The 22,587-nt window shown below is 46.4% G+C and overlaps 8 protein-coding genes and 2 non-coding genes across 10 annotated transcripts; 2 read left to right on the top strand and 8 right to left on the bottom strand.

Moving 5' to 3' along the window:
• Positions 1–15: 15 nt before the first annotated feature.
• P175DRAFT_0501562 (ribonuclease H2 catalytic subunit RNH201) lies at positions 16–1,349 on the bottom strand. The gene has a single exon (XM_040897201.1). The coding sequence runs from the start codon at positions 1,167–1,169 to the stop codon at positions 117–119; it is 1,053 nt and encodes a 350-aa protein (XP_040752325.1). The 5' UTR covers positions 1,170–1,349; the 3' UTR covers positions 16–116.
• Positions 1,350–1,610: 261 nt separating this feature from the next.
• On the bottom strand, positions 1,611–1,692 carry P175DRAFT_0t68. The gene has a single exon. It is a non-coding gene; the product is annotated as a tRNA-Cys (tRNA).
• Positions 1,693–1,991: 299 nt separating this feature from the next.
• On the bottom strand, positions 1,992–2,073 carry P175DRAFT_0t67. Its single transcript has one exon. It is a non-coding gene; the product is annotated as a tRNA-Cys (tRNA).
• A 589-nt stretch (positions 2,074–2,662) lies between these two features.
• Positions 2,663–5,408, top strand: P175DRAFT_0501561 (Cupin domain protein). The gene is made up of 5 exons (XM_040897200.1): positions 2,663–3,009; positions 3,115–3,263; positions 3,321–4,460; positions 4,523–4,771; positions 4,834–5,408. The coding sequence occupies exons 1-5, from the start codon at positions 2,945–2,947 to the stop codon at positions 5,034–5,036; spliced, it is 1,806 nt and encodes a 601-aa protein (XP_040752324.1). The 5' UTR covers positions 2,663–2,944; the 3' UTR covers positions 5,037–5,408.
• P175DRAFT_0501560 (tubulin-folding cofactor B) lies at positions 5,199–6,987 on the bottom strand. Its single transcript, XM_040897199.1, has 4 exons — positions 6,912–6,987; positions 6,250–6,684; positions 5,948–6,167; positions 5,199–5,819 (listed from the first exon to the last, which is right to left on the bottom strand). Exons 2-4 carry the CDS (start codon positions 6,520–6,522, stop codon positions 5,491–5,493), a joined length of 822 nt encoding a protein of 273 aa, XP_040752323.1. The 5' UTR covers positions 6,523–6,684; positions 6,912–6,987; the 3' UTR covers positions 5,199–5,490.
• Positions 6,988–7,236: 249 nt separating this feature from the next.
• P175DRAFT_0532294 (ubiquitin carboxyl-terminal hydrolase) lies at positions 7,237–8,942 on the bottom strand (the record flags this gene model as incomplete). Its single annotated transcript, XM_040899953.1, has 3 exons — positions 7,237–8,410; positions 8,462–8,853; positions 8,904–8,942. The coding sequence occupies 3 exons, from the start codon at positions 8,940–8,942 to the stop codon at positions 7,237–7,239; spliced, it is 1,605 nt and encodes a 534-aa protein (XP_040752322.1).
• A 1,021-nt stretch (positions 8,943–9,963) lies between these two features.
• On the bottom strand, positions 9,964–12,314 carry P175DRAFT_0557616 (uncharacterized protein; the record flags this gene model as incomplete). Its single annotated transcript, XM_040900786.1, has 3 exons — positions 11,749–12,314; positions 10,178–10,362; positions 9,964–10,121 (listed from the first exon to the last, which is right to left on the bottom strand). Exons 1-3 carry the CDS (start codon positions 11,994–11,996, stop codon positions 9,964–9,966), a joined length of 591 nt encoding a protein of 196 aa, XP_040752321.1. The 5' UTR covers positions 11,997–12,314.
• A 4,927-nt stretch (positions 12,315–17,241) lies between these two features.
• Positions 17,242–18,041, bottom strand: P175DRAFT_0501558 (uncharacterized protein). Its single transcript, XM_040897198.1, has one exon. It carries the CDS (start codon positions 17,774–17,776, stop codon positions 17,558–17,560), a length of 219 nt encoding a protein of 72 aa, XP_040752320.1. The 5' UTR covers positions 17,777–18,041; the 3' UTR covers positions 17,242–17,557.
• Positions 18,042–19,656: 1,615 nt separating this feature from the next.
• Positions 19,657–20,644, top strand: P175DRAFT_0479372 (MYB DNA-binding domain protein; the record flags this gene model as incomplete). The annotated part of the gene is made up of 2 exons (XM_040895390.1): positions 19,657–20,147; positions 20,230–20,644. The coding sequence occupies 2 exons, from the start codon at positions 19,657–19,659 to the stop codon at positions 20,642–20,644; spliced, it is 906 nt and encodes a 301-aa protein (XP_040752319.1).
• Positions 20,645–20,775: 131 nt separating this feature from the next.
• P175DRAFT_0501557 (tRNA (carboxymethyluridine(34)-5-O)-methyltransferase) lies at positions 20,776–22,189 on the bottom strand. The gene is made up of 3 exons (XM_040897197.1): positions 21,971–22,189; positions 21,719–21,843; positions 20,776–21,466 (listed from the first exon to the last, which is right to left on the bottom strand). Exons 1-3 carry the CDS (start codon positions 22,133–22,135, stop codon positions 20,974–20,976), a joined length of 783 nt encoding a protein of 260 aa, XP_040752318.1. The 5' UTR covers positions 22,136–22,189; the 3' UTR covers positions 20,776–20,973.
• Between the last annotated feature and the right edge of the window lie 398 nt (positions 22,190–22,587).

Here is a 22,587-nt window from a genome sequence, read left to right as displayed (position 1 = left end):
TTCCCTATGTTCTGCCTGCGATCTCTCTGCTAATAATAATGGGGTATCATAGTTGGCATTGTTTTTCATGTACCTTAATTCCCAAATCATCTAAGAACCTCTATCTGAAAGTTTTCTCATAAGACTTCTGCCGTTTTTCTTCCATACCACTCCTGGAGCTCCTGGTCCTGTCCTTTGGCCGCCACTCCCGGCGTCAACAAGAAATCCATTAGTTGTGTATCACAATTCTCCGCAGGCCAATCTACTTTCTCCCCACCCTTAAGTTCCAACATCTCCTTCGCTGTCCCCCAACTGAACCGACACTCATTTCCCCACCCGAACACCGAGTCCATATTCCCACGAAGCCACCCCACACACTTCGAATCCGAGGGATATCCACTGCCCCAGCTCTCCGCTCCGCACTCACTGCTTATCCTCTGCACCTCCTCATAACACAACTCGAGCGCCACATCCCTCGTCACCTTGGCGGCCACACTCGCGGCCGAAACGCAAGGAAACAACGAATCCGCCTTCTTCGCGACCGTAATCCTCAACGACGGGAAAATCTTCTCCAACTTCTTCTGATATGTCGCGGGGTTCCCAATCGTATCAATATAAACCTCTCTTACATTCATCTTGCGTTCCTCCACGATCCCGCGGATCAGTTCCACCGTTGCATCCATCGCCTGCGCATTGAGATTATACACCCCAGCACCGGGGCGCATCATCCCCGCAGAGATATCGCGCGCGGAAAGCGACTTCGTGGCCCACCCACACGATTCAAACAGCGACGAGCCCCTCGTGCACAGGATCCGCATCAGATTTGCCCGTACACCCGGCGTGAGCACTTTGCTGTCATCGAAGCTGTATTCCTTGGTCAAGAGGGCATGGTGTAGGGTGTGAAGGAGGTAGAAGGCGCTGTAGACCATAGGGCCGAGGACGGGGCCTCGACCGGCTTCGTCGACTCCGAGGACGAGGTAATCTTCAGGTTCCGGTTCCGGTTCCGGTTCGGTGGCGCTGTTACCGGGTTTGTTGGCTATTTTTGGTGGGCATGGCGAGTAGTATGCGTAGGAGTCGCCAGCGAAGAGGCGGGCTTGGTCTATGCTGGGAGGGATGAAGGTGGATGTTGATACTGATGTCGAGGACGGCTCTGGGGAGTGGGGAGTATCTTGAATTGATGCGTCTGTCATGGTTTTATTTAGACTTGATTGGGTTTTATAGTAGAGAATAATGAGTTGATAATAAGTAAATAGGTACGATTTGGGGTGGGAGAGCGAGTAGGAGAATGTATGAGGTTAGCTAAGTAGCATGTATGTGTATGTATGGCAGAGATTATCTAGGTTCTGGGTAGGTAGTAGAGAAGGTACGCGTCGAGCGGCGCGGAGAGCGCGTGCCACTTAAAGTGCCCTGGCTGGAGTAAGTCTACAGCATACTACTGCCATGCAGGGAGTTCTAATATTACAAGTATTTAAAGTATTTGTACGCGTCTATTAAAACGGAAAGCACTTTCCCATTCTATGGTCGCTTATTGTGTATTGTTATTATTATTTAAAACAGTTCCTGGGTCTTGTCTTCTTCTGTGCATGAGCCAGAACTAGAAGAAGAAGAAAAAAAGGACAAAAAAAAAAGAAAGGACCGATCGCGATTTGAACGCGAGACCTACCGGAAGCGGTTTAGCTGCAGCCGGTTGCTCTACCCCTGAGCTACCGGTCCTAACTATGATAATTGTTGAAGATTTATGATATATGGTATTAGACGTACGCGTAAGAGCACTTTTTTAGTATTGTAGCTAATTTGGCACGGATGGTTGAGCGTCCAAAATAAAGCCATACATACGTTTGAGGAGTGGTAGTTGAATAAATCACATCATATATATAAACTACACTACACCTCTTTAATACTCAATTCTAAACCCTCTCTACTACCTAGTTCTACATTAAAAAAAAACCCCCATCAACCTCAAAGCCCATGCATGCAAAAAAGGGTGGAGAAAAAAAAATACAAAAAAAGGAAGGACCGATCGCGATTTGAACGCGAGACCTACCGGAAGCGGTTTAACTGCAGCCGGTTGCTCTACCCCTGAGCTACCGGTCCTGAATATGACAATTTTGTCTAATTTATTGTCCTATGATGGGGGACAGTTAGGAGTAGGTGGCTGCTTTTTTGAAGAGATCCATCTGGAGGATAATAGCTGGCTCTTTTATACTGTCTATTTCCCATGATGTGTTGTATTGTTATATTTGATTTACTGTGACTGAAATTAGGGACATGTACTTGGTGACGCGGTTGTTACCGTGTGGTTGTCGCAGGGGTGCTCAATATATTTTTTTTGAATATGTATAGATAGATACGTAGTTTGTAGCAATATATACCGGCCCACGCGATTTTCTACACATTAAACACCGTAAACAACTACATACAGCGATTTATATATTCGTCTACCCCCCCCCCTCCAGTCTACTACATCCTGCTGGCAAGATAGAAGCATCAAGTGGACGCCACAAAATCCATCACTGCCACATACAGTCCACACTATTGAGTGCTCAACTAGCTAGAGCATTGGACCCTGGATCCGGCAAAGCCCACGGAACTTATCAAGGAAACGAAACAAAAGTACTAAGAGCAGAATATATAACAATGACCCAGAGAAAGAAGTAGGAACAAAACACAGCAAGCAAGAGTGACGGAGCTATAGATCCTTCTACAGTACGGAACGCGTCTCAGACCATTCCGGACTAGCGGCGCTTCCTCGCGTCATGAATTCCAGGTCCCCTCCACAGCATCTTCGGACTTTTCTCTCCTCAATGTGAATTCCCATCCCAATACACCTCCGATGGCACCTATCTAGCGAAGAAACACCCAAAACAACCCCAAGAAACACATTAAATATCCCTACCCCGACTCTCGACAACTAACCACCAGTTGTTACCCCCCGAACCGTCCTGTTTTACCGACATCCGCAGCAATGGCTCCCCGAGGGCCTGCGAAAGCTCGCGACTATGATTACTCCAACGTGGGAAAAGCTGGAAGGTAAGCATAACACTTAGATAGTACCATAGACAACACCGCATATCCCCGCTCGCTGAAATACTGGCAAGCCTTCCCCCCCAATGCAACATACTAATGTTTTCCCAGACGTACCGGCATCACCCTAAAAGAAGGCAGGCGGGATGAACATGGGATGGAGGAGGTCGATGGAATTTTCTCATCGCCTGAAAAATCACCCGCCCATGAAAGTGGATTTGACGATTCAACCGGCTCCGATGGAATGTCCATGGACGAGGGTATGCATTGTGCCCCGAAAGCTCTGGTCGCATCCGCTGACGTTGGCTCCTTGGTAGGGAACGGACCTGGTCCCGACGATTTCCTCAACAGCATCAATGGCAACCGTGCTCCTTACTTTCCACCCCCAGTTGCGCGATCGCCCATGAAAACCGGCCTGACTGGATCTCCGCGCAGAACGCCTGGTTTGCGCTCCTCCCAAAGCCCCCAGCGCGATATCCCCTCGTCAAGCCCATCCGATGGTAAGGGGCTCGCAAGCGCGAAGGGAGAATCGCGACGCGATGTATCTCCTCTTACGAACCGGTCTGCCAATGTTCCGAATGGTACACACAATAGGGGTAATAAGAGACCCGAAAAGGCCACCTCAGTCTCCTCCGACAGCGAAGTAGACGGGGACGAGAACGGGGACTCGTTTGACCAGGTACAAAGCGACTTTGCAGACAGCTTCGTTGGTGGTGACGACCATCTGAATGGAGACGACTCCATTGACGAGGACCAGGACAACACGGAGGCGGAACCCTCTCTGACTAAAACCACCCAAAAGCGAGGCAGACCGCCACAAAAGACCGCCAAGGCGTCCGGCGCAAAGGCTTCGGAAGCTGCCACCCGAGATCAAAGAGACCACCAGGATTCGGCTCAGAAACGGAAACGGCCCGGGCGACCCCCCAAAGCACAGAGCAAACCTAGCGACGACATGGAGGAGCAACGGCCCGCAAAGAAATCCAAGACCTCCGCGCCAAAGAACCGAACTACCTCTTCAGGAGACCCCGAACTAGACAAAGTCGTTGAAAACTACGTCAATCGGACCGGCCCTCTCAAGGGACGGAGCTTATATATCCTCAAACGCGAAGCGCCGACAGACAGCACGACCAAGCACACACGGTCAGGACGCATCTCTGTCAGACCCTTGGCCTACTGGAAGAATGAGCGATGTGTGTATGGGGATGGCGAGGCTGCTGAAGGACAGCGGTTTCCACTTTCAACCATCAAAGAAATCATTCGAACGGAGGAATTGGAACCGGAGAAGAAAAAAGCTAACCGCCGATCGAAGAAGTCGAAATCCAAGAAGGACGATGATTCGGATGACGATGACGAACAACACCGTGATCCATACGAAAAGAAAGGAGGGGTTCTGCATGGGTATATCAGGAAGTGGGATCCGGATACTCAAACGGCTCTGGACCAAGAGGAGATCCTAGGTATGTTTACTTCCCTACCTCCCAAATCACCGAGACAGTTCCTGAGACGAGTGTGTATATAGACATCGCATATGCCCCCTCCGGTATTGAGACGAGAGACGTGAAGGGAGCAACATTTCGATTTGCGAAGCTACTCAGTTCCCCATTTATCGGCTCTGGCATCGTCGAACTGCCGCCTGGAGGAGTCAAGAAACCGAAGAACTCCAAGAAGATGCATATGGTGTTTTACGTATGTAACGGGAGGGTCTTGGTAGACATATCAGGTGTTCAGTTTAGCGCTGGAAAGGGATGCGTGTTCCAAGTTCCAAGAGGTGAGTTTCTTCCCCCCGGAGCACAACTAAAGCGCTGTGATACTAATTCCCTCTTGAACTAGGCAACTACTATAGTTTCGCCAATACGTACAGCAAAGATGCTCGACTTTTCTTCACACAAGGCTGTGTGCCTACAGAAGGCGACGATACTCCCGGATCTGCATCCAAGACCGACACTCTCGATGGCGAAGCAACTACTCCAGTGGCCCGCCCAAAAGCCACAAAGGGGAGACCAAAGGGTAAGCAGAAGGCTGCCGGCGCCTAGAATGATGACCGCAACAGATTTGTCAGCTTTCATCATGTTTTCATCTTTGGGTATATGTGACCTCACAAATGTTATGTGGATGTATCAAGTGAGCGTAATTCATTCAGGCTTTTGACCTTTATTGTATTGTTTTTGGGGTTGAATTAGCGATACCTCCCCCCCCTCTATTACCCGGATCACGGTGTTTGTTGTATTATCTTCCATCCCCTTATTCCAGTCTATTGATTTCCCCCTTGTTTGGTGATTGATTGAGCAATGATGATGAGAAGGATAGGACATAGGCGTGGCGTGGCTTAGAATGAGAATTTACTGAACGAATCAAGCATCTCTCCCTCCCTCTCTCTCTCTCTCTCTCTCTCTCTCTCTCTCTCTCTCTCTCTCTCTCTTTTCCAACATATTATTTTTTTCATTACTATATCATCCCTATACATGTAACAATTTTTTTTTTGAGATTTTATATCTCCTCCATATCCTCATCTAGCTCATCGTCCAGCCCTAAAGGTGGGAAATCTCCCACCTCCACCTTCTCCGGCTTAATGAACACGCCGGACTTATTGGCACACTCGAAATACCGCCTTCCGCCAACACTGCCGTCATTCTTTCCCGTCGGCTCATCAAGCTCAATCCCAACCCAAATCGGCACGGGCATTTCAGGATCCGCTGTCTGGACATCCACACCTGGATAGGGGATCGTGGGTACAGGTCCAACGAAGCGAACCGTTCCTCGTCGAACATGTGGTGGTGAAGAGGGGAGGATAATTGCTCGTTTCGAGAGGGAGATACCTAGACAAAGTGATATCAAAATTTAGCATCAATCATACATACCCCGTCTCCCTTCTTCCTTTGCCTTATTTGTTTATATGTAGATAGGGAGATAGATAGACGCGGATATGGGAAGATAAAGGACATACCTCTCTTCTGAACCTCCTCTGCATCCTTAACCCCCTGCGCCTGCATCGCCTCCTCCGGCGAAAGCGCACTCGGATCAAACCTCCCCAACTTCAGGTTCTTCTTCCACGCGAGCACAGAATTTGGAAGCGACTCGTACGTTTCCGCAGGAAGAACGTATTTCTCGACGGAGGAGAGATCGGTGAAATTCAGCCGTGCAGATTGAGGACGGGAGTCGTGGATCTATCACACATAGTATAGATTCAGTTATTTAATTAGTCTCCTCATGATTCGAAAAGAGAAAAAAAAAAAAAAAAAGAATTACCTCAATTTCAGAACCCTTCATAAGGCCCCAATCCCCGATAATCGAGTCATCACCTTCAATCCATTGGTCTGGACGTCCTGGTGTCTTGAGTCGTAGCCGCTGACTGGAGGGAGGGATGCCCGTCATGGTTTCTAGCTTGCCCTTGAGCTGGATGACGGTCCATGATGGGGTGATGCGGCGTTCGGAGAGGAAGCGGGGCTCGGAGGAGGATTGGGACGTGGAGGGGGTGGTGATGATCACAGAAATATCGGCGGGGGTTGGTTGGAAGGACATTTTTGTTTTCGGTCTTGTCTTTTCTCCCCAAGTAAGCTAAAGGTATTATACGGTTGAAGATCGTAACTGGGTATTTGTCAAGGGAATCTGGCGGGTTTGTGGATGAGTATTTCTGGCAAGGTCGATCTGGCAAAACGAGATAGGAATCGGAAAGAGTCAGTCCTTGGATTAGGTTAGTTTAATTGAATCCATAGAAAAAAAAAAAAAAACATAGTAAAGCAGTCGTAAATCAAAAGCCTCTCCTCTGCAGATATCAAAGCAATCTAGGAGCTGCCAGATGCGGGGGAGCTTTTGGCGCGTGCATACACCAGGTTTGGGTTGAGAGCGTTTTCTTTCTTTCTTTTCTTTTCAAAGAAAGCTAGGATATAGAATGGAGAGGGAAAACTTACACACTGTATTCTCCCAATTCCAACCAGAATTGAGTCTGTTGTGCAATTGCTCGAGATTGTTGATGATGGAGGAATCATGGCGGGGATGTGGTTTGGTTTGGTTCGGGATAGTTCAGGCAACACGTGGGGACATTAGTCAGTCTTTTTGATTTGGCCAATCATGGCTCTGCTCTTTTCCCTCTTTTTCAAGGGTTTCTTCAGGTACGGGTTTTGGGTTCGTGTTTTACGGGTAAGTTTTTGGTTTTAAGATGTATAGTAAAAAGCTAAGATGCAAAGAGTCTACGGACAATATCTAAAAAACCAGGCTAATGTATAACATAACATATCACTCTTTCTTTACAATAGTGTTGGGAGGTTGCTTGCCACCATCAGGTGCGGGCACCGATACGCTATCCTCATTAGAATTTGAAGCCCCTGCTTGAGGTGCAGTGGTGCCTAGTGTCTTTTTCTTATGACGCTTGGGTTTGGGTGCCTTCTTTGACTTTGGTGGACGCCCCCTTGTTCTCCGTATAGTTGTAATGCTCGTTTTCGTTGTCGTCGTACTTTTTTTCTTCGGAGCAAGAGGTATACTGACTTCCCCCTCGAGGACTTCCCCCGTCGCGGGCGATGTGAAAGTAAGATGAACTTTAGCATGCTGAAGTCTTGCTCTGGGTTTCAGTTCAATGAGATGGTCGACGCCATCAGGAAACATCAGATTGTGTGTGACTTTCCACTCCACCCCATCGCGGAGATGGATGCTTTCCTCCATGATTACATCAGGGGAGCCGTTGTTGGCTGGCTCCCTAGAGCGCGGTATGGTACTGGTTAAGGGAGGAGAGGCAGCAGGACTCCCTCGCTTAAAGAGTAAAGTCGACGGGGCTAGTGCCTTGATGGTGTAGTTTCTGGCTCGCGTAGGTACTCCGTCCAAAGGGAGACGCCGATAGGCCAGTATATAGGTTTGGTTGTTGTATTTTTTTCTTCCCAGAATCTCATCTAATGCCAGTCCATCCTTCACATCGCCGTCGTCGACAAGTCTCCAATCATTGCGAATGCTCTTGACTGCGCAGACATAATGGCCTGTATTTACAGAGGGGCCCTTATGAAAGATGATGGAATAGAGCTCGTAGCGGGCCTCTGCCTTATCGAGGGAATTAGGGTCACGGAGTGCATCGGGAATTACCAGTTGGTCTTCCACCTTGAGATTCCCTAATAACTTGGCTTTGTAACCAAACCGATTCACTTGGATGAAAAGGACCTCCGGGAGAGATTCTATCCTCTCACAAAGTGAGTGATCAGTAGAGCAGCCGCAGCTACTGCAGGTCCACATAACTGATGATTCTTCTAGGTTATGGCTGATTGCGTGGGCGACTTCGTAAGACTGTGATTGATTGACGACCTCTGGGAATGAAGCGACGAGAAAGAACTGCTGATCTGGCTGTAGGGGTGCTCTGGTACCGCATGTTTTACAGTCAAGGTGCTTGTTGGATCTGATCTGGAATAATCGCTGCAGCTCCCAGTGCCTTTGAAGATTAGTTTTTGAAGCAAGACTGAAATCAAATGGTTGAACACACCTTTGAGCAACAGCGTCCTGTTTGAGTTGCTTGAAGAATGCTTCCAGGAACTCGCGAGCATCTTGCTGCCCGTTCACGTTCACATCGCTCCATGAAGTGGCTCGGAGCCTGCTCCACACCAACTCCATGCAGGATTCGTGTGATTGTGTTTCCCCATTGGTGAACCAGTAAAATGAAACAAGATGACTCAGGGCGCATATCAAGTTTATGTTCCTCGGGTCGCAGTCGTGGGTGTTTTTATGCGCTTCTTCTATCCAGTTCAGCAAAAGGGGAGTATGGAGCAGCAACGTGAGGACGGCATTCCGGTAGCAAAGAACACTGGGGTTTTTGAAGCCTCTGGTCCGATTCTGTGGATATGAAGGGCCCCAGGATGATGATATTGTAATCTGGTGCTAGATAGGTCAGGCTGAGTTCTACCTATTGATGGATTGTTGTTCCTTACTTGTTGGGCCGCTTGCGCTCCATCCGCTGTGATTGCCATTTGTGTCCACCGGTTGTTTTGCGTTTGGAATGAAACAATACTGCTTCTGTAGAAAATGAACTTGAGGACTCAGTCGACGACATTTCAGACTGAAATCCAGAGATATACGCTTGGTTGGCATTCTTTGTTTTGGGTTCTCTTTCTCTGTTTTTCTGATTCTCTGGAAACTTGTCCATTTCCAGTTCATTGTAAAGCGATTTTTTTTTGAAAGCGAGAAGGAAACAAACATAGACTTGGAGTTCGTCAAGAAGCTATTCTTAGGCGATCGAGAGGTAGTTCTTTGTTCCATAAGCACACGCTGGGGAGGATTTTTGTTTGTATCAGAAGCTTGAAAGGAACAAAGACAGGTGTACGGCAAGACAAAGAATACGCTCAAAGAGAAGTGTTTCATCAATGGGAGAAGAGCAAGTAAGTCATATTCTATCTTTTCCTTCACATTAACGTTTCTACCGAGTATACTTCCAAAGCATTGGAAGAGGTTACTATCATCCAGACTGGATAACCATGCAACATTCTCATAATAAGTGACTGGCTATATTAAGACCGAATATTACCGATCCGACTCAATTTCCACTGACCAACGAAAATTTGCACCGATTTTCAGACCCTAGAAAACCTCCTAGGCGTTCAGCCGAATCGAACTCTTCAAGTTACCGTCAAGTTGTCTCACAATCCAGCCCGCCTAATTAATGGAAACACGACGCTGGCCCTTAGATCGAGTGGGGTTCTGGCCGGAGAATTTCGATCAAATAACAAGACTCCAACCTCTCGATCTGATACACACGGGCCTTTAATTCAATAAACCCATTAATCAATGGATGGTGGCACCCTTTCCCCCCCCCCTTCCAACGCGGGATGTCTGGACTCTGGAGCAAATGAAACCCGGGATCTGAGTCAAACCGTCGGACGCGGAATAATCTAGCGGTGCTGTAACTTGTGCAGTGTTCCAATTGTGTGACTGCCAGCTGTCTCGCTCCTACCTAATATAGTAGTAGTATGTAGCATACCCGCAGACCCGGCGTCAGTAGCGTTGGGCTAATTGATAGTTGGAGGATTCCCAGTTTCCAAGCTCAATAACAGATTCGGATTCTGGTCGGATGATCATGCACCAGCGGCAGAGACAATGGCCTAGTGCTTTGTGGTGTACGGTGTGATTTGGATACGAAGCAGGAGATATCTCTAGATAGAAAAGGTCATTTATTGGAGCATCAATGGAAATAATAGGATTATTTTACCTTGTACACTCCAGTTCTTGGAGAGGTAAACGCTGCCATACTTGTCTAGTGATAATAGAATTAATTGATGGATATTGCTAGCCAGATCCTTCTTTATATTCAAAGAATGCTGCCCCAGGGCGTTGATTATAGGGCTTAGTTTCTGCATGAATGAGCTGGTATCTAAGTGGCTCGACTTTTGGAATCTTCAGCGAAATTTCCATCGAGTCTAAAAACCCTACAAAAAATAGTAATTTCCTGTGTCTCGATGGTTGATTTAGAGAGCGAAGATCCCCGGATATTCACCCGAGAGACGGTCTTTGCCTGTCTGTCTGTCGTCTTTACCTGAACTACTTACTTGCTCTTTCTAATTCTCTGCAGATCATAATCCTCGAGTAAGAAACTATTATTTCCTTTGCTCCCGTTACTGTTCTCGATGCTCCGCCATTACATACAGTCATCTAGTTATGACCAGTATACTTATTTCGCAAACTATGTACTCTGTACGACCTGAACATTTGTGACCGTAGATCACCCAAATATCAGACACAATGATTGTTTTCGCCGTGTTCCCTAAGACGACCAAGTCCAGCGAACTACGGATTTAGAACTGTCTATCCTCATTACCTTTAGTTGACACTGCAAGTCTAGACCGTGAACCCGACACTGGAATTCTGAAGACTACTGGATCTGAGCTCATGAACTACTGGATCTTAATATCCGGTAGGACCCAAGCCGTGGCCGTCCTGATGCTCCGAGATTAATCAATCAACCATCCTGAGTTCTTGTTTCATCTTCGAAGTTGTGGAGTGGAGTTAATTTCCACTGTCCATGGCCTCACTCACTCGAGCTTTCTTTCACTCCTTCTACGCAAATACCTACCTACGATACTACGAAGTACGAATTACTAGGATGGCCCCGGGCCCTCCCCTTAACCCGAAATTAATCCTAGAAATTAATCCCATCTTTAATTTGTTTCGATGAAGGTTCCAATCAACACACAATACAATGCCTTCCTTCCACTTCCAAGTTCCCCATCCCGCTGCTGGTGCCATTGGCGCCCATCAACCGTTCGGTGGTCTGATCTGGCCCTGTCGAGAATCCTGCTACGGAGCAGCTGCAGTATCTGCATCATATTTGGGTCCTAGTGCAGGGAGAAAGCACGTACTAGGGTTGGCAGGGAAAATTTCCCTTTCCCATATCGGTATGATTTCCTGGGTTGTCTACTGACCAAATTACTTTTGTTTTCTTTGTTCGAGAGCAAATATCAAGGACCTGACCGTCACTTCGCCAACCCCAGCACAACCATTAATGCACCCAGAAAGTCTAATTATTCATCAGATCTGAGTCGTTGAATCGAGTACTAGACGACTAGTTGGGGACTCAGTGAAGGAACCTGACTGATGAGTGCCATTTTTTGAGTTCAAGCCGAACTCGACACTTGCAGTGCCCCATGCAGGGTGGGCACGGGAATAAACTCCAAAGTCGCATGCACCATAAGCGAAGAACAAAGATGACAAGGGACCGTCGGAGGGTACATCTTGATACCACAAACATGATTAGGTTGGCCTTAGAGCGATCGCTTGCCTGACAGCATCTGGCCCTCATCCTGATCCTGGAAAATGGCTCTCCTTGGTAATACCTGGTAATAGTCTTCCAGCCGGCCGATGGAGCCCTGCCGACTAGGAGCAAGAGGAACTGGAGATTCGTCCGGTGGAGACATACCGGAGTACATCCCGTTGATTATTCGATTCTCGAACGCAAGACAACAATCGGACAACCCGACGATGAAGGTTGCTTTTTTTCTTCTCTCTTTTTGGTCCTTTCTTTTCCACAGCATTTACTTCTTTGGTCCAGGATGAAACATGACGGGTCCTTCTGCTGACTCCTGAGAACTACCTAACTATACACCGTAATGATATCTGAATCGTGATCTATCGCGGTTGACAGCAGGGTTCCTCTGGGAAAGTCCATCACAACCCTCCATATAACTCCACAAGGCTCCGTAGGGGTCATTATGAACCAACCGAGTAAGCTGTCCTTTTCCATCTCCAGTAAAGTATCAGCCAAACAATGGACGATAGTTTCTCTCCAGCAGGGAAGCCTCCAAGGTTCCTCTGTTTGTATACTCCATCGGGTAAGAGACTCTGCGACACCAACTAACCTACCTATAATGGAAACACTTAACAAAACGGCTGCAAAGCTGGCCTTCAAAGTTCAAAGGCCAAAGCTTCCTTGTTTTCGACGAATACCGCTCTTCTCGGGCCCGGCTATACGAAGATCCACCTTGGTTGGGCAGCAGGAGCAGTCATCGAATCTGTTGACCGTTTTTTTATTTTATTTTATTTTATTTTTTGTTTTCCATAGCCACAGAGTCCCCTCACCAGCTCTCAGCTAACCATTTCAGCTTTGCCACGAAGTGACGATCTCGGACCGTTTCATCTTTTCCCACAAGGGATCACTAATAACCTTTCGCCCTGCACACCGCGTCTTCGAAATCTGGTGGTGCTGGGAGGAAGAATGTTGACAACTAGTGCTAGTATGGAGTAGTCTGGCATCGACTGGCATCGATTGAAGAATATTGAGGACAAATCCTAGCTAGTCCAACACGGCAACACAATGGGCATGAAGTTTATCCAACAGGGTCATGAACAGACCTACTCCATGTTGGGCTTTGTAAGGGCTAACCGGCTAGTTAACTAACTACTAACTAACCGGCACCACGGGCATTTGGAAAACGAGAAAGGTCAACTAGAAGGGGGGCAAATTTCGAAACGGGACCTATCTGAATCATGTCTCGCGCCTTGATTTGATTCCCTCGATTCAAGAGATATCGAAATTAAACAAAAAGGGCCAAAAAAGACCCAAAACAAGCTTCATCCGGGATGTACGGCACGAAAATCATCACACATAGCAACACCATGACCATGACGATGATAATAACAACCGAAAAAAAGAACAGTGTACAACAGCACACTGTGTGCTTTTTGGGGGGGGGGGGGTTCGAAATGTCGGACATTTTCTCAACGACGATCATTGCACTCCAGGATTAGATAGAGCAACCATATTCCTAGTTCCCTACCAGTCCCACCAGTCCTCGACCCAATGACGAGGTGTCTACTGCCTCCAAGCCGCACTTGAAACACCCGAGCCAACGTCGATGGCTGTCGCTCATAATGAGCGCCGAGATCTGTCCAGTTTGTTACAAGGCTCTTTTCTGTCTCCTTCCTAAGAAGGTTATGTACGTGTCCCTCTCTTTCTCGGATTCTCCAGGTCTCGACTCCTCCGGCCTCTCGTATTTCGCCACGGGAAAGCTCTGCCGTCCAGTGCTTCGAGGTTGTTTCCTACCTACTTGGTACAGTACATCTTGCCTCTTCAGTCTTGATGAGAGTTGGGAGAGGCCAATACGGAGGTAGTGGGATGTGGTTACACTCAGGCCGGGGGAGGGATCTGCTACGACCTGCAGTGCATTAATTATGTATTATTTCCAACAACCGATCGGAAAGCTCTTCAATGCATTTGTCACTCATGGTGATGTTGTAGATTTGTAGTGTTGTGCCGGGTTGGGTTGGAACACAAGGACACACAAGTCGTTCGTGAGTCGTGACAAAACCAGGAGTTGCAATCCCTGACCTCGGGTGCACGGAGTTTACCGTTGTTAGAATTAAAGTATGAACCATTCTTTTTCCATTAAAGGGGATAAAATAGAATTCTAAAACTTATTTCATCTTGAATACCGAATTGCAATCTGTATATTCCACTCTTGACCTGGAATACCTGCGTTAGAGTACCTCGGAGGTACCCTGGTACACTTGGGCATGCTCGTGGAGGTATAAAGGTTTTACCATACGAGTACAAAGTCTGTAAGTTGCCCTATGGGAAGCACCACCGTGACTTCGTACTGAAGAAGTAGTGCTCCGTACCCGACTGTATGGAGTAATGCAACTGCATATCAAATGCCAAAGGAACTTATGCACGGAACGAACCAGGTTCTAGGCCCTACCCTCTTCGTAATTACTAGTAACTAAGTTAACTAAGGTTAGTTATGTAACTATAGAGAGAGCACCATACTCTCTCTATACACAATATCATCACTTAGTAGCAGGCACTCCAAAACTCGAATTATGGCAAGTCTGTATAAGCTGTCTATGTAACTACTCGGATCATGCTGATCAGCTAAGAATCAGATTGAAATGAATGATGGCTATTTTAATTTCCGAGTAACTAACTATGTTAGTTAACCAATTCCTGCTGATTCAAGTAGTTACTCCGTAGTTAGTTAGTTGGTTAACTCAAGAGTGAAGAGAACATCCTAATAACCTGAACCCGAACATGATGATAGTTAACTAGTTAGTTACATCGATTCTGTTTGTCAGCCATGTTTCCGTACATTGTCTGAATAGGAGGTATATAGTTCTGTACGGAGTACAGTACTCTGTATGTGCAAACACAATTCTAGCTGGTCTGAATTACATAAACTAGATGGGGAAAGTAACTACTCCCTCCTAAGCAAAGCAAAGAAAGAAAGGAAATGATCTATCTGGCGGTGACTTACCGCTTCCCATGTACATACTACATACAGTATACGGAGAACTCCGTACAGTTACTTCTGCGAGTAGTGCAACTTGAATGAGATTGACATGCCAAAGCTTGGTTCCATGGCTCGAGCTACCTAGGTAAATAATATTAGGGAATGGAAAATGAATGATTGGATCGCTTATGTGGTCTTTGTCTTGAGCCTTGTGAGAATTGATTTTAAGGTGGCAGTCAGTGGGGTGTGTGCGTTACTTACCTTAAGGTACCCTTGAAGTCCTATGTATACCCAGTCCCGACCCTGACATGACATGTACTCTATCTACGTTATCTATGTACTGGGACTCTTGAACTTCCAAGTTCTCGAGTACTCCGTACCTAGACTTCAACAAATACTTCCCAGTTTAGTTACCTGCTACTACTACTACTACTACTACTACTTATTCTACCGTTCCTAGTACGTAGTATTATAGCCGTAAATTAAGCCCCACATAAGCCCGTAGTCCAACCGCTCTCGAGGCCACCAGTAAAACCAAGAAATTTGCGACTGAGCTCCCTCTCTCTCTCTCTTCTTTGGCTGGTCGGAAGATTACTTTACTTGGAAGGCAAGCAAGCCACTGTTTGGACTACGTCTCCACTCGTCCCTGGGTAATCTTGCAGCAGTAAATACTAATTCCATAATCCTACCCACGTACCCACCCCCCCCCTTGTTGTTCGTTTATTTCGTGTTCAGATTTCCCTCCGGAGGACTACTCTTTTGAGTTACTGCTGGGCAGGGCAAGGCGAGTCGAGTCGAGTCGAGTCGAGTCGATTTTGTCTTGCCCCGTCGTTCTTCCATATCCTATCCGCATTCTTAAAGCTTTCATATAGATAGTATTATGCCAACCTGGATTCCTGGAATGCTACTAGTGAATGCAAGTAATTTCCTCCCCCTCCCCCCCCCCTTCCGCGCACCGTGTGGTTCTTATCGTATGTATTTTTGCTGTGGAGTTTGCAGAGTCCGTAGTATTTCTAGGCATGTATGTACGGAGTACCAGAGTACGGACTACGGAGTATAGACGGAGGATGTACGGAGTAGTTACCTTGGCAGGATTGAATCCCTCGTACTATTCTTTGGCGGTAGTAATAACCTGCTGCTGGCACTTCTTCGCCCGTTCCATTAAACTTAGTAGATAGATAGGACCCTGGACCTTTCCTGATCGTGGTGGGATTTGCCTCCGATCCCAACTTGCTTTCCGTACCGTAGGTACTCTCAAGAGGCTCGAGCACGATTCCTGTCACCCGCTCTGGAATCGAGAGTCTAGAGTCTAGAGTCTAGAGTCTACGTAGCAGCCTAGACTTGGGAGATCAGCCTACTCCAGACAGGAAACTAGCATCGAGGACCGAGTAGGAATCGTCCCGTAGACTCGGGAGAGCCAGTTGGCACGAAAGACGGAAGATTTTTTTTTTATTTTTTTTTTATTTTTTGGTTGGATTGGAATTGGGCCGTTGATCTCTGTCTGTCCGGTACATAGTAGGTAGAATTAGGTGTGCCAATCTCCGTTTCTACCGTGTATTCCGTGCCTCGGGTCGTCTACCCAGAACTTGGTAGTTGGTCCTGAAGGAAAAGAAAGATATTGCCGCTGCCGCGTCTGCGCTTGTTGGTTGGAACCGGCACATATCCGTTGTAGTACTTCGTATCGTAGAAGTATTCCATCCCCGTAGTATGGATGCTTATTGCGAGTATGTCTTCTGAGACGAGATAGATAGATAGATAGATAGATATCAGATTATTTAATCTCGTGTCGCGGTTAGGTCAAACACTTCTCTCTTCTCATCCGAAACAGAACGAACGTGTTACTCCAACCTAGGTAGACACCGCATTCATTGGCATTTCCGGGGGAATTGATTGGTTCGCAGGTTTGCTTGGTGCCCTACCTGACACTTTAGGTACCGACATAGTACTTGTTGGGGATAGGAAAAGGGGTGAAGGAAGTATGACAGACGGACAATTGAGACTGTATCGTCCCTTTGATTTGGGGGACAGAGTCAGAGAGTCGCATATCAGGATGCTCATCCTACTACACTAGTAGGAGTAGTAGTAGAAGACTGAAAGAAGGGTAATCGAATTCTCAAGTCATCCATATTCCATCCTATACAAACAAACTAGTGACTCGAAACTCCTAAAACACAACCAGTAAGAAGTGGTTGACTCGGAGAATTCGACTGAAGCAGAAGGGTCGCGCGTGCTCCCGCTTGCCTCTCCAGTTTCCCATCTTTAATCATTATTGTTTATGCTCGGGACAGAAAATGTTCTTGGGTAGAGAGTAAAATTAAGGACAGGTTTCAAGTGAATCTGGACCGCGTATTGAGCTCCACCATCGCAAACCACAAACCACACACCCAGGGTTAATTTGGCGCCTGGATTTCTGGTCGAGACAACAACCACGACGAGAAATGAAATCAGGGTGGATGCATCATTTCTGCAGGCTGGATGATTTATTAGATTTTTTTTTTTTTTTTTTTTTTTTCAAAAATCAAGTCACAGTCAGTCCCTTCATTTCACTGTTTCCTTTCCAGTTAGTTAGAACAAGTAGTACGGAGTAAGCAAGCAACCTAAGCTTAAGCCTTTAAAAAAAAAAAAGACACAGATCGAGAGGGAAGAAAGAGTTCTGCAGATGAGATACAATATAGTTTAATATTTATATTGCGCCACCAGTTTCTTTCCTTCTAATAATCTCCTCCCCCCCCCACCTTCAATTACACACAGAGTACAGAGGATGGATGATAGATAAGGCCGCGCACGCAGCCATCAGATGCAGAACAGTGGACGAGGCGAACGGTTGCTAAAAAAGACCCCGGATCCAAGTTAGTGTCTGGCTAGCGATATTACCTAGGTCGATACCTGCCGTTCGAGGCTTGGGGTTCGTTCGTTCGCCGTTTGACAGATCCATCGTCCTGGTCAGGGACTAATTGGCCAGACGATCCCACAGCCGTTGGAACTCGGAAATCTAAATTGATGGCAAAGGGACCAACCAAGACAGGAAAAAGCGAAGGGTCTCGGAAGATAGGTGGGAAAGGAGAACTAGCGGATGGCAGAGGGATCATCCACTGAATAATAATCTTGTTTATTTACCAGGAGTCAAGAGAGCCCTAGTCCGTAGTCTCTCTCTCTCCCGAGTCCTAGGTACAGAAGGGTAGATTATTCCTGCCAAGTTCTTCAAGCGGAGGAGGAGCTGAAAGAGTCTGAGACTAAAACCCATCATCCATCGGCCGAACACACGGGAAGAGAACGGATATCGAGAGGATTAATTTGGGTTATTATAGACAGGCAACCGAAAAAAAACCGTTTAAGGGATTCGACGGACGCCGTTGAGATGGTTTGGTAGTCATGATATCAACCCTATTTGTACCGGGGTTCCCGACAGGCACCTGTTGGGCTGTCAAAGTTTCTGTAAAAGATGAGATCTATCATGCAAGTTACAGTGTAGCAGTAGAAAAGACATCTTTTGGGCTCGAACATTCGGGAGTTAGACCGCCAGTGATGCTTTTTCCTTTCAAGTATAGTATAGTACCCTCAAGTGGAACCGTTTGGATAATCCTATTATTATTATTATTATTATTATTATATTATCAGTTTTATTATTTCTCAGAAATGAATTATTATTTCGAATTCAAAGAGTAATGTACAATAATTATCATCAGGATAGAATCAAGTCTACCAGGTATGGTTCTTATTCATCATAGCAATTTATTAGTTTGTCTAAAAAATGATAAGTTCAAGGGAAAAAAAAAAAAACAACCAAACTGTCTAGTTCCAAAAATTAAAATAAAATTAAAAGAAATCATCAATTATATATTAATATATCACCGGTTCTCGAACCCACACTTCTTTCTCTTCTTTTCTCTTCATTACCGACAGACAGACACTACTTGACTGGTAAACTCTTGAATGTCCACAACTTCCACCATTATTATTTATTCTTATGATTTGATTATTTTCATTTTTTTATTATTATAATCCTCCTCCTCCTATGTCCTGAGCTTCTCATTTGCTCGTCTTCACCTCCATCAGCTGTCATTTTGCTGCCGATGATCTCTCTTCTTATGCATCTAGAGCTGTTTCATCTGTCTCTCCTCGCTTTTTCCTCCTGCCTCGACGCTTTCTTTTTCTTCTCGTCCCCTTCCCTTCTTCTCTGACCTTTGCTCGTTCATGATTAGTCCCCTGTCTGTCGTACCTTTTGATCCGGTGGTATCAACCCTTCTTCTTCTTCTTCTTCTTCTTCTTCTTCCTGTTTGTCGTTGAACCCGGCTTCATCATCGACTCTCCTCCTACCTGCTTCACTCTTTCACCTCACTCCGCTCGGTCTTATTGGATACATCGAGTCGAGCCTCAATTGTCATTCCGATTCGCTTTCTCTATCCTCGACCTTCTTCTGCTCCCTCTTCCATCATTCCCTTTCCATCCCTAAATCTTATAATCTTCTATATTGGGTTCGCATCTTCTGCCTCAGCAGGGCTGTCTCGATCTTCAACTACCAATTCCGAAGTAGTAGTTCTTGTCGCCCTACCGCTCATCTTCCAGGTATCAGGAAAGGATTCCAGCAAGACCATCAGACAAAAAAAAAAACAGCCTGACCCTCATCATTATCCTGTTAGGGTAGCCCTGTTGAGAGATTTCTTTCTTTCTTTTTTTTTTTTTTTTCCCTTTCTCCTGCCCCTCCCGTTAAGCTGGACTTGCTTGTTTGCCCTATTTTGATTTGGGTTATTGTGACTGGACTCGTTCAGCCACAAGACGGACACACGTACACGCACACCACATACAACTACACACACACCACCGTGGACGCCGTTTAGTATCGGGCACCCAAGGATATCATTCCATCGGCAACTCTTTCCTTCCGGCATACGCTGCTTTAATTTTTTTTTTTTTTTCCCCCCATCACAAACGCCTAAACGAAGAAACTTTACCGGCTGAATCCGCGCATATGATTGCGTTACAAAACCATCCTATCCTACCTCCTGCCAAAGTGGATATCTCACTGCTCTTGAAGCCCCAAGATGAAGAGGAGGCCACCCCCGTGACCACTATGGCTACTCTCCCACCCCTTTCTGCCATGCAGGCGCCGATGCCGCCAGTAGCGCCAGGCGTAATCGCACACCACATCGCACCAGGAATCCCGCAACCATTACATTCGGTGCCTCCGCTGACTGCCAAGGCTCCGGTTTCTGTCCCAGCAAAGCGCCTGCAACCGGCCCATACGGCGGAATCTCCAGCGAAGAAGCAGTCAAAGTGGTCTCCAGAGGAGGATGCTTTGATTATTGAGCTGCGGGGTAGTGGGATGAAGTGGGAGGATATCAGCAAGCGACTTCCCGGACGAAGTGCGATCAGCTGCCGCCTCCATTATCAGAACTATCTGGAGCGCAGGAGTGAATGGGATGAAGACAAGAAAAACAAGCTTGCGCGGCTTTATGAGAGGTATGGCCGATTTTTGCGATGATATATTATTTAGACTACCTTGGGTACGTTGGAAAGGAGTACTGACTGTGTGGAATCATAGGTTCAAGGCGGAAATGTGGTCCAAAGTGGCGGAGGAAATGGCAATTCCCTGGAGGGCTGCAGAGGCTATGCATTGGCAACTAGGGGAGCAAGAGATGGCCCGACGAGCTGGAGTGGTTCCATTTTCGCTATCAAGTTCAGCCATCGACCCACCGGCCCCTAGGGCACGCAGGGCTAGCACATCGCTATCCCGACCAAGAAAGGGATCGGCATCACGAACAATCCCCCCTCCGCCTCAACTTCCATCCGTTGAAGAGCTCACAGCTGGAGTCCCTGCATTCGCTCCGCCGCCGCCTTTCGCACATCCACCACCACGAGATGCGTATCGGATAGGACGGCCACTGAGCCTAGGTGCAAGCCCTACTAGACTCCTGGGGCCACCTCACCTCGGTATTCCGCCTCGAACGCTTCCTTAGAGCCGACTAAGGACGATTTTATTTTATTTTATTTTGCGTTGTTACGATTTGCATAGCGCTGGCTGGAGGTATATATACCTTTATATTTGACGAAGGAAGACTTTCATAGATGAATGATCTTGAAACGGTGGTGCTCTTTTTCCCCCTGAGCTTTAGGGAGAACACGGAAGCCTGAACTTGGAGATGACATCCTCGAATTTCCTTTGTTTTTCTTTTACAGATATATATATATATATATATATATATATATTTTATCACGGATTCCATATGACGTCGAAAGAACGGACTCTTGAGGCTGGCTCTCGGAGTAAACATTACACTCAAATGTGTTATGATTGTTTCTGGTCTACTGGAGTCGCGATCGCCCACCAGTTATCTCTATCATACCCTGATTCTAAAACATGACCGCCCGCCTTGACTATGTCCTGGTCTAACTCCGCCACCTCATACAGATGATAGTAGCGGTGGAAGACTTTGGGTTGATCAATGGAAGTTGTTGCCTGCGAGGAACCCCTCATGACCCAAGGGACCATGACATCCTGGGTGTCCCCTTTATCCCAGCCTCTGCGGCTGGATTTCTGTTCTAGGGCCCACACATAGATCAGAGCTCTGCCGCCAGGAACATCCCCAGAAGCGGGTTTCAACGTGCGCAGAATTTCGCGGATGGCCTGGACTCTCCGATCCGGCGTGGACAGATGATGCACGACGGCGATGGAGATGGCAAAATCAAAGAAGCCATCGGGATGTGGCAGATGGAGAATATCGGCTACAATGGTTGAATGTGGTTGGTGGGTGCGAGCGATTCGGGCAAGATTTTCGGACCTGGGATGTTGTCAGGTCAAGCTCAAATCGTGGGCAAAACATGAGGATGACATGAATACTCTTTTTGAATATAAGAAAAAAAAAAGAAAAAAAGAAAAAAAAAAAGGGATGATGTAAATAAACGCAACATTGAAGAACACACACACATACCCCCCCCCCCCTTTGGAAAATGATAAAGATATCACACAGACACAGGTTGGACTTGACTTGGAACTTGAACATAGATAGAGAATGAAGAAGATGAATACATACCGATCCGAAGCAATGATGAATACCTCTTTATTGACAGACAAATACTTACCATTCCCACACCCAACATCCAACCCTACAGCACCAGGGCTCAGAGTCGTCAAAAACCGTTCCACAACCGGCCATGGCTATCCAAGGTATCATCATTATTATTATTAGTATTATTAGTCCTTTTCCAAATTGCAGACTTTAAACAGCGCAAAAGTTAAAAAAAAAAAAAAAAAAAAAAAAAAAAGAGACCCTGAAAGAACATACCTTGAACCTCGTCGCGGAAAAATGAGTCGCGATTTCCTGATATACCTCGTGCACGTTCTTTTCTTCATATGCTTCTTGGGGTTGGGTTTGGTTTCGGTTGGTGGTGATGTCGCCTTCACTTCCAGCGAGGAGGTTCTGGGCTGGGATAGAGTTGGGGGGAGGCATTGGGTTGATCTTTTTATTTTTATTTTTATTTTTATTTTTTTTTCGTTTCTTTCTGATTTGGTGGAGAGTTCTGATTTTGATTTGATCTGATCTTGAAGTTGAGAGGAAGAAAAGACGAGGTGATGTTTGTTAGTTAAGTTACCTAAGTTTGTTTGTTGGGCATTGGATTGGATTGGGTGGGTCTGTGTATTAACTGACTGGTATTGATTGTAATTAGGAGGTCTCGGAGAGAGCTTTACTGTACCATACTATACAGTATGGTATTTTGGTTTTTACTTTACTTTACGGCATCGTATCGTACCGTATCTATACAATACAGGTTAGGTACGGAGTAAGAATCCAAAGGGGAAGTACCGTACCATACAGATGATGTAAAATTAAAGTTGGTCTTGTATGCGCTTCGGAGATTTTCTGAATAAGCTGTTGTTTGGTTAACTAGTTAACTAACTAAC

Source organism: Aspergillus ochraceoroseus (genome assembly GCF_002846915.1).
Source record: "Aspergillus ochraceoroseus IBT 24754 chromosome Unknown P175scaffold_4, whole genome shotgun sequence".
NCBI lineage: Eukaryota > Fungi > Ascomycota > Eurotiomycetes > Eurotiales > Aspergillaceae > Aspergillus > Aspergillus ochraceoroseus.
Note: the sequence above shows the minus strand (reverse complement) of the source record. Positions and strands in the feature narration are given on the sequence as shown.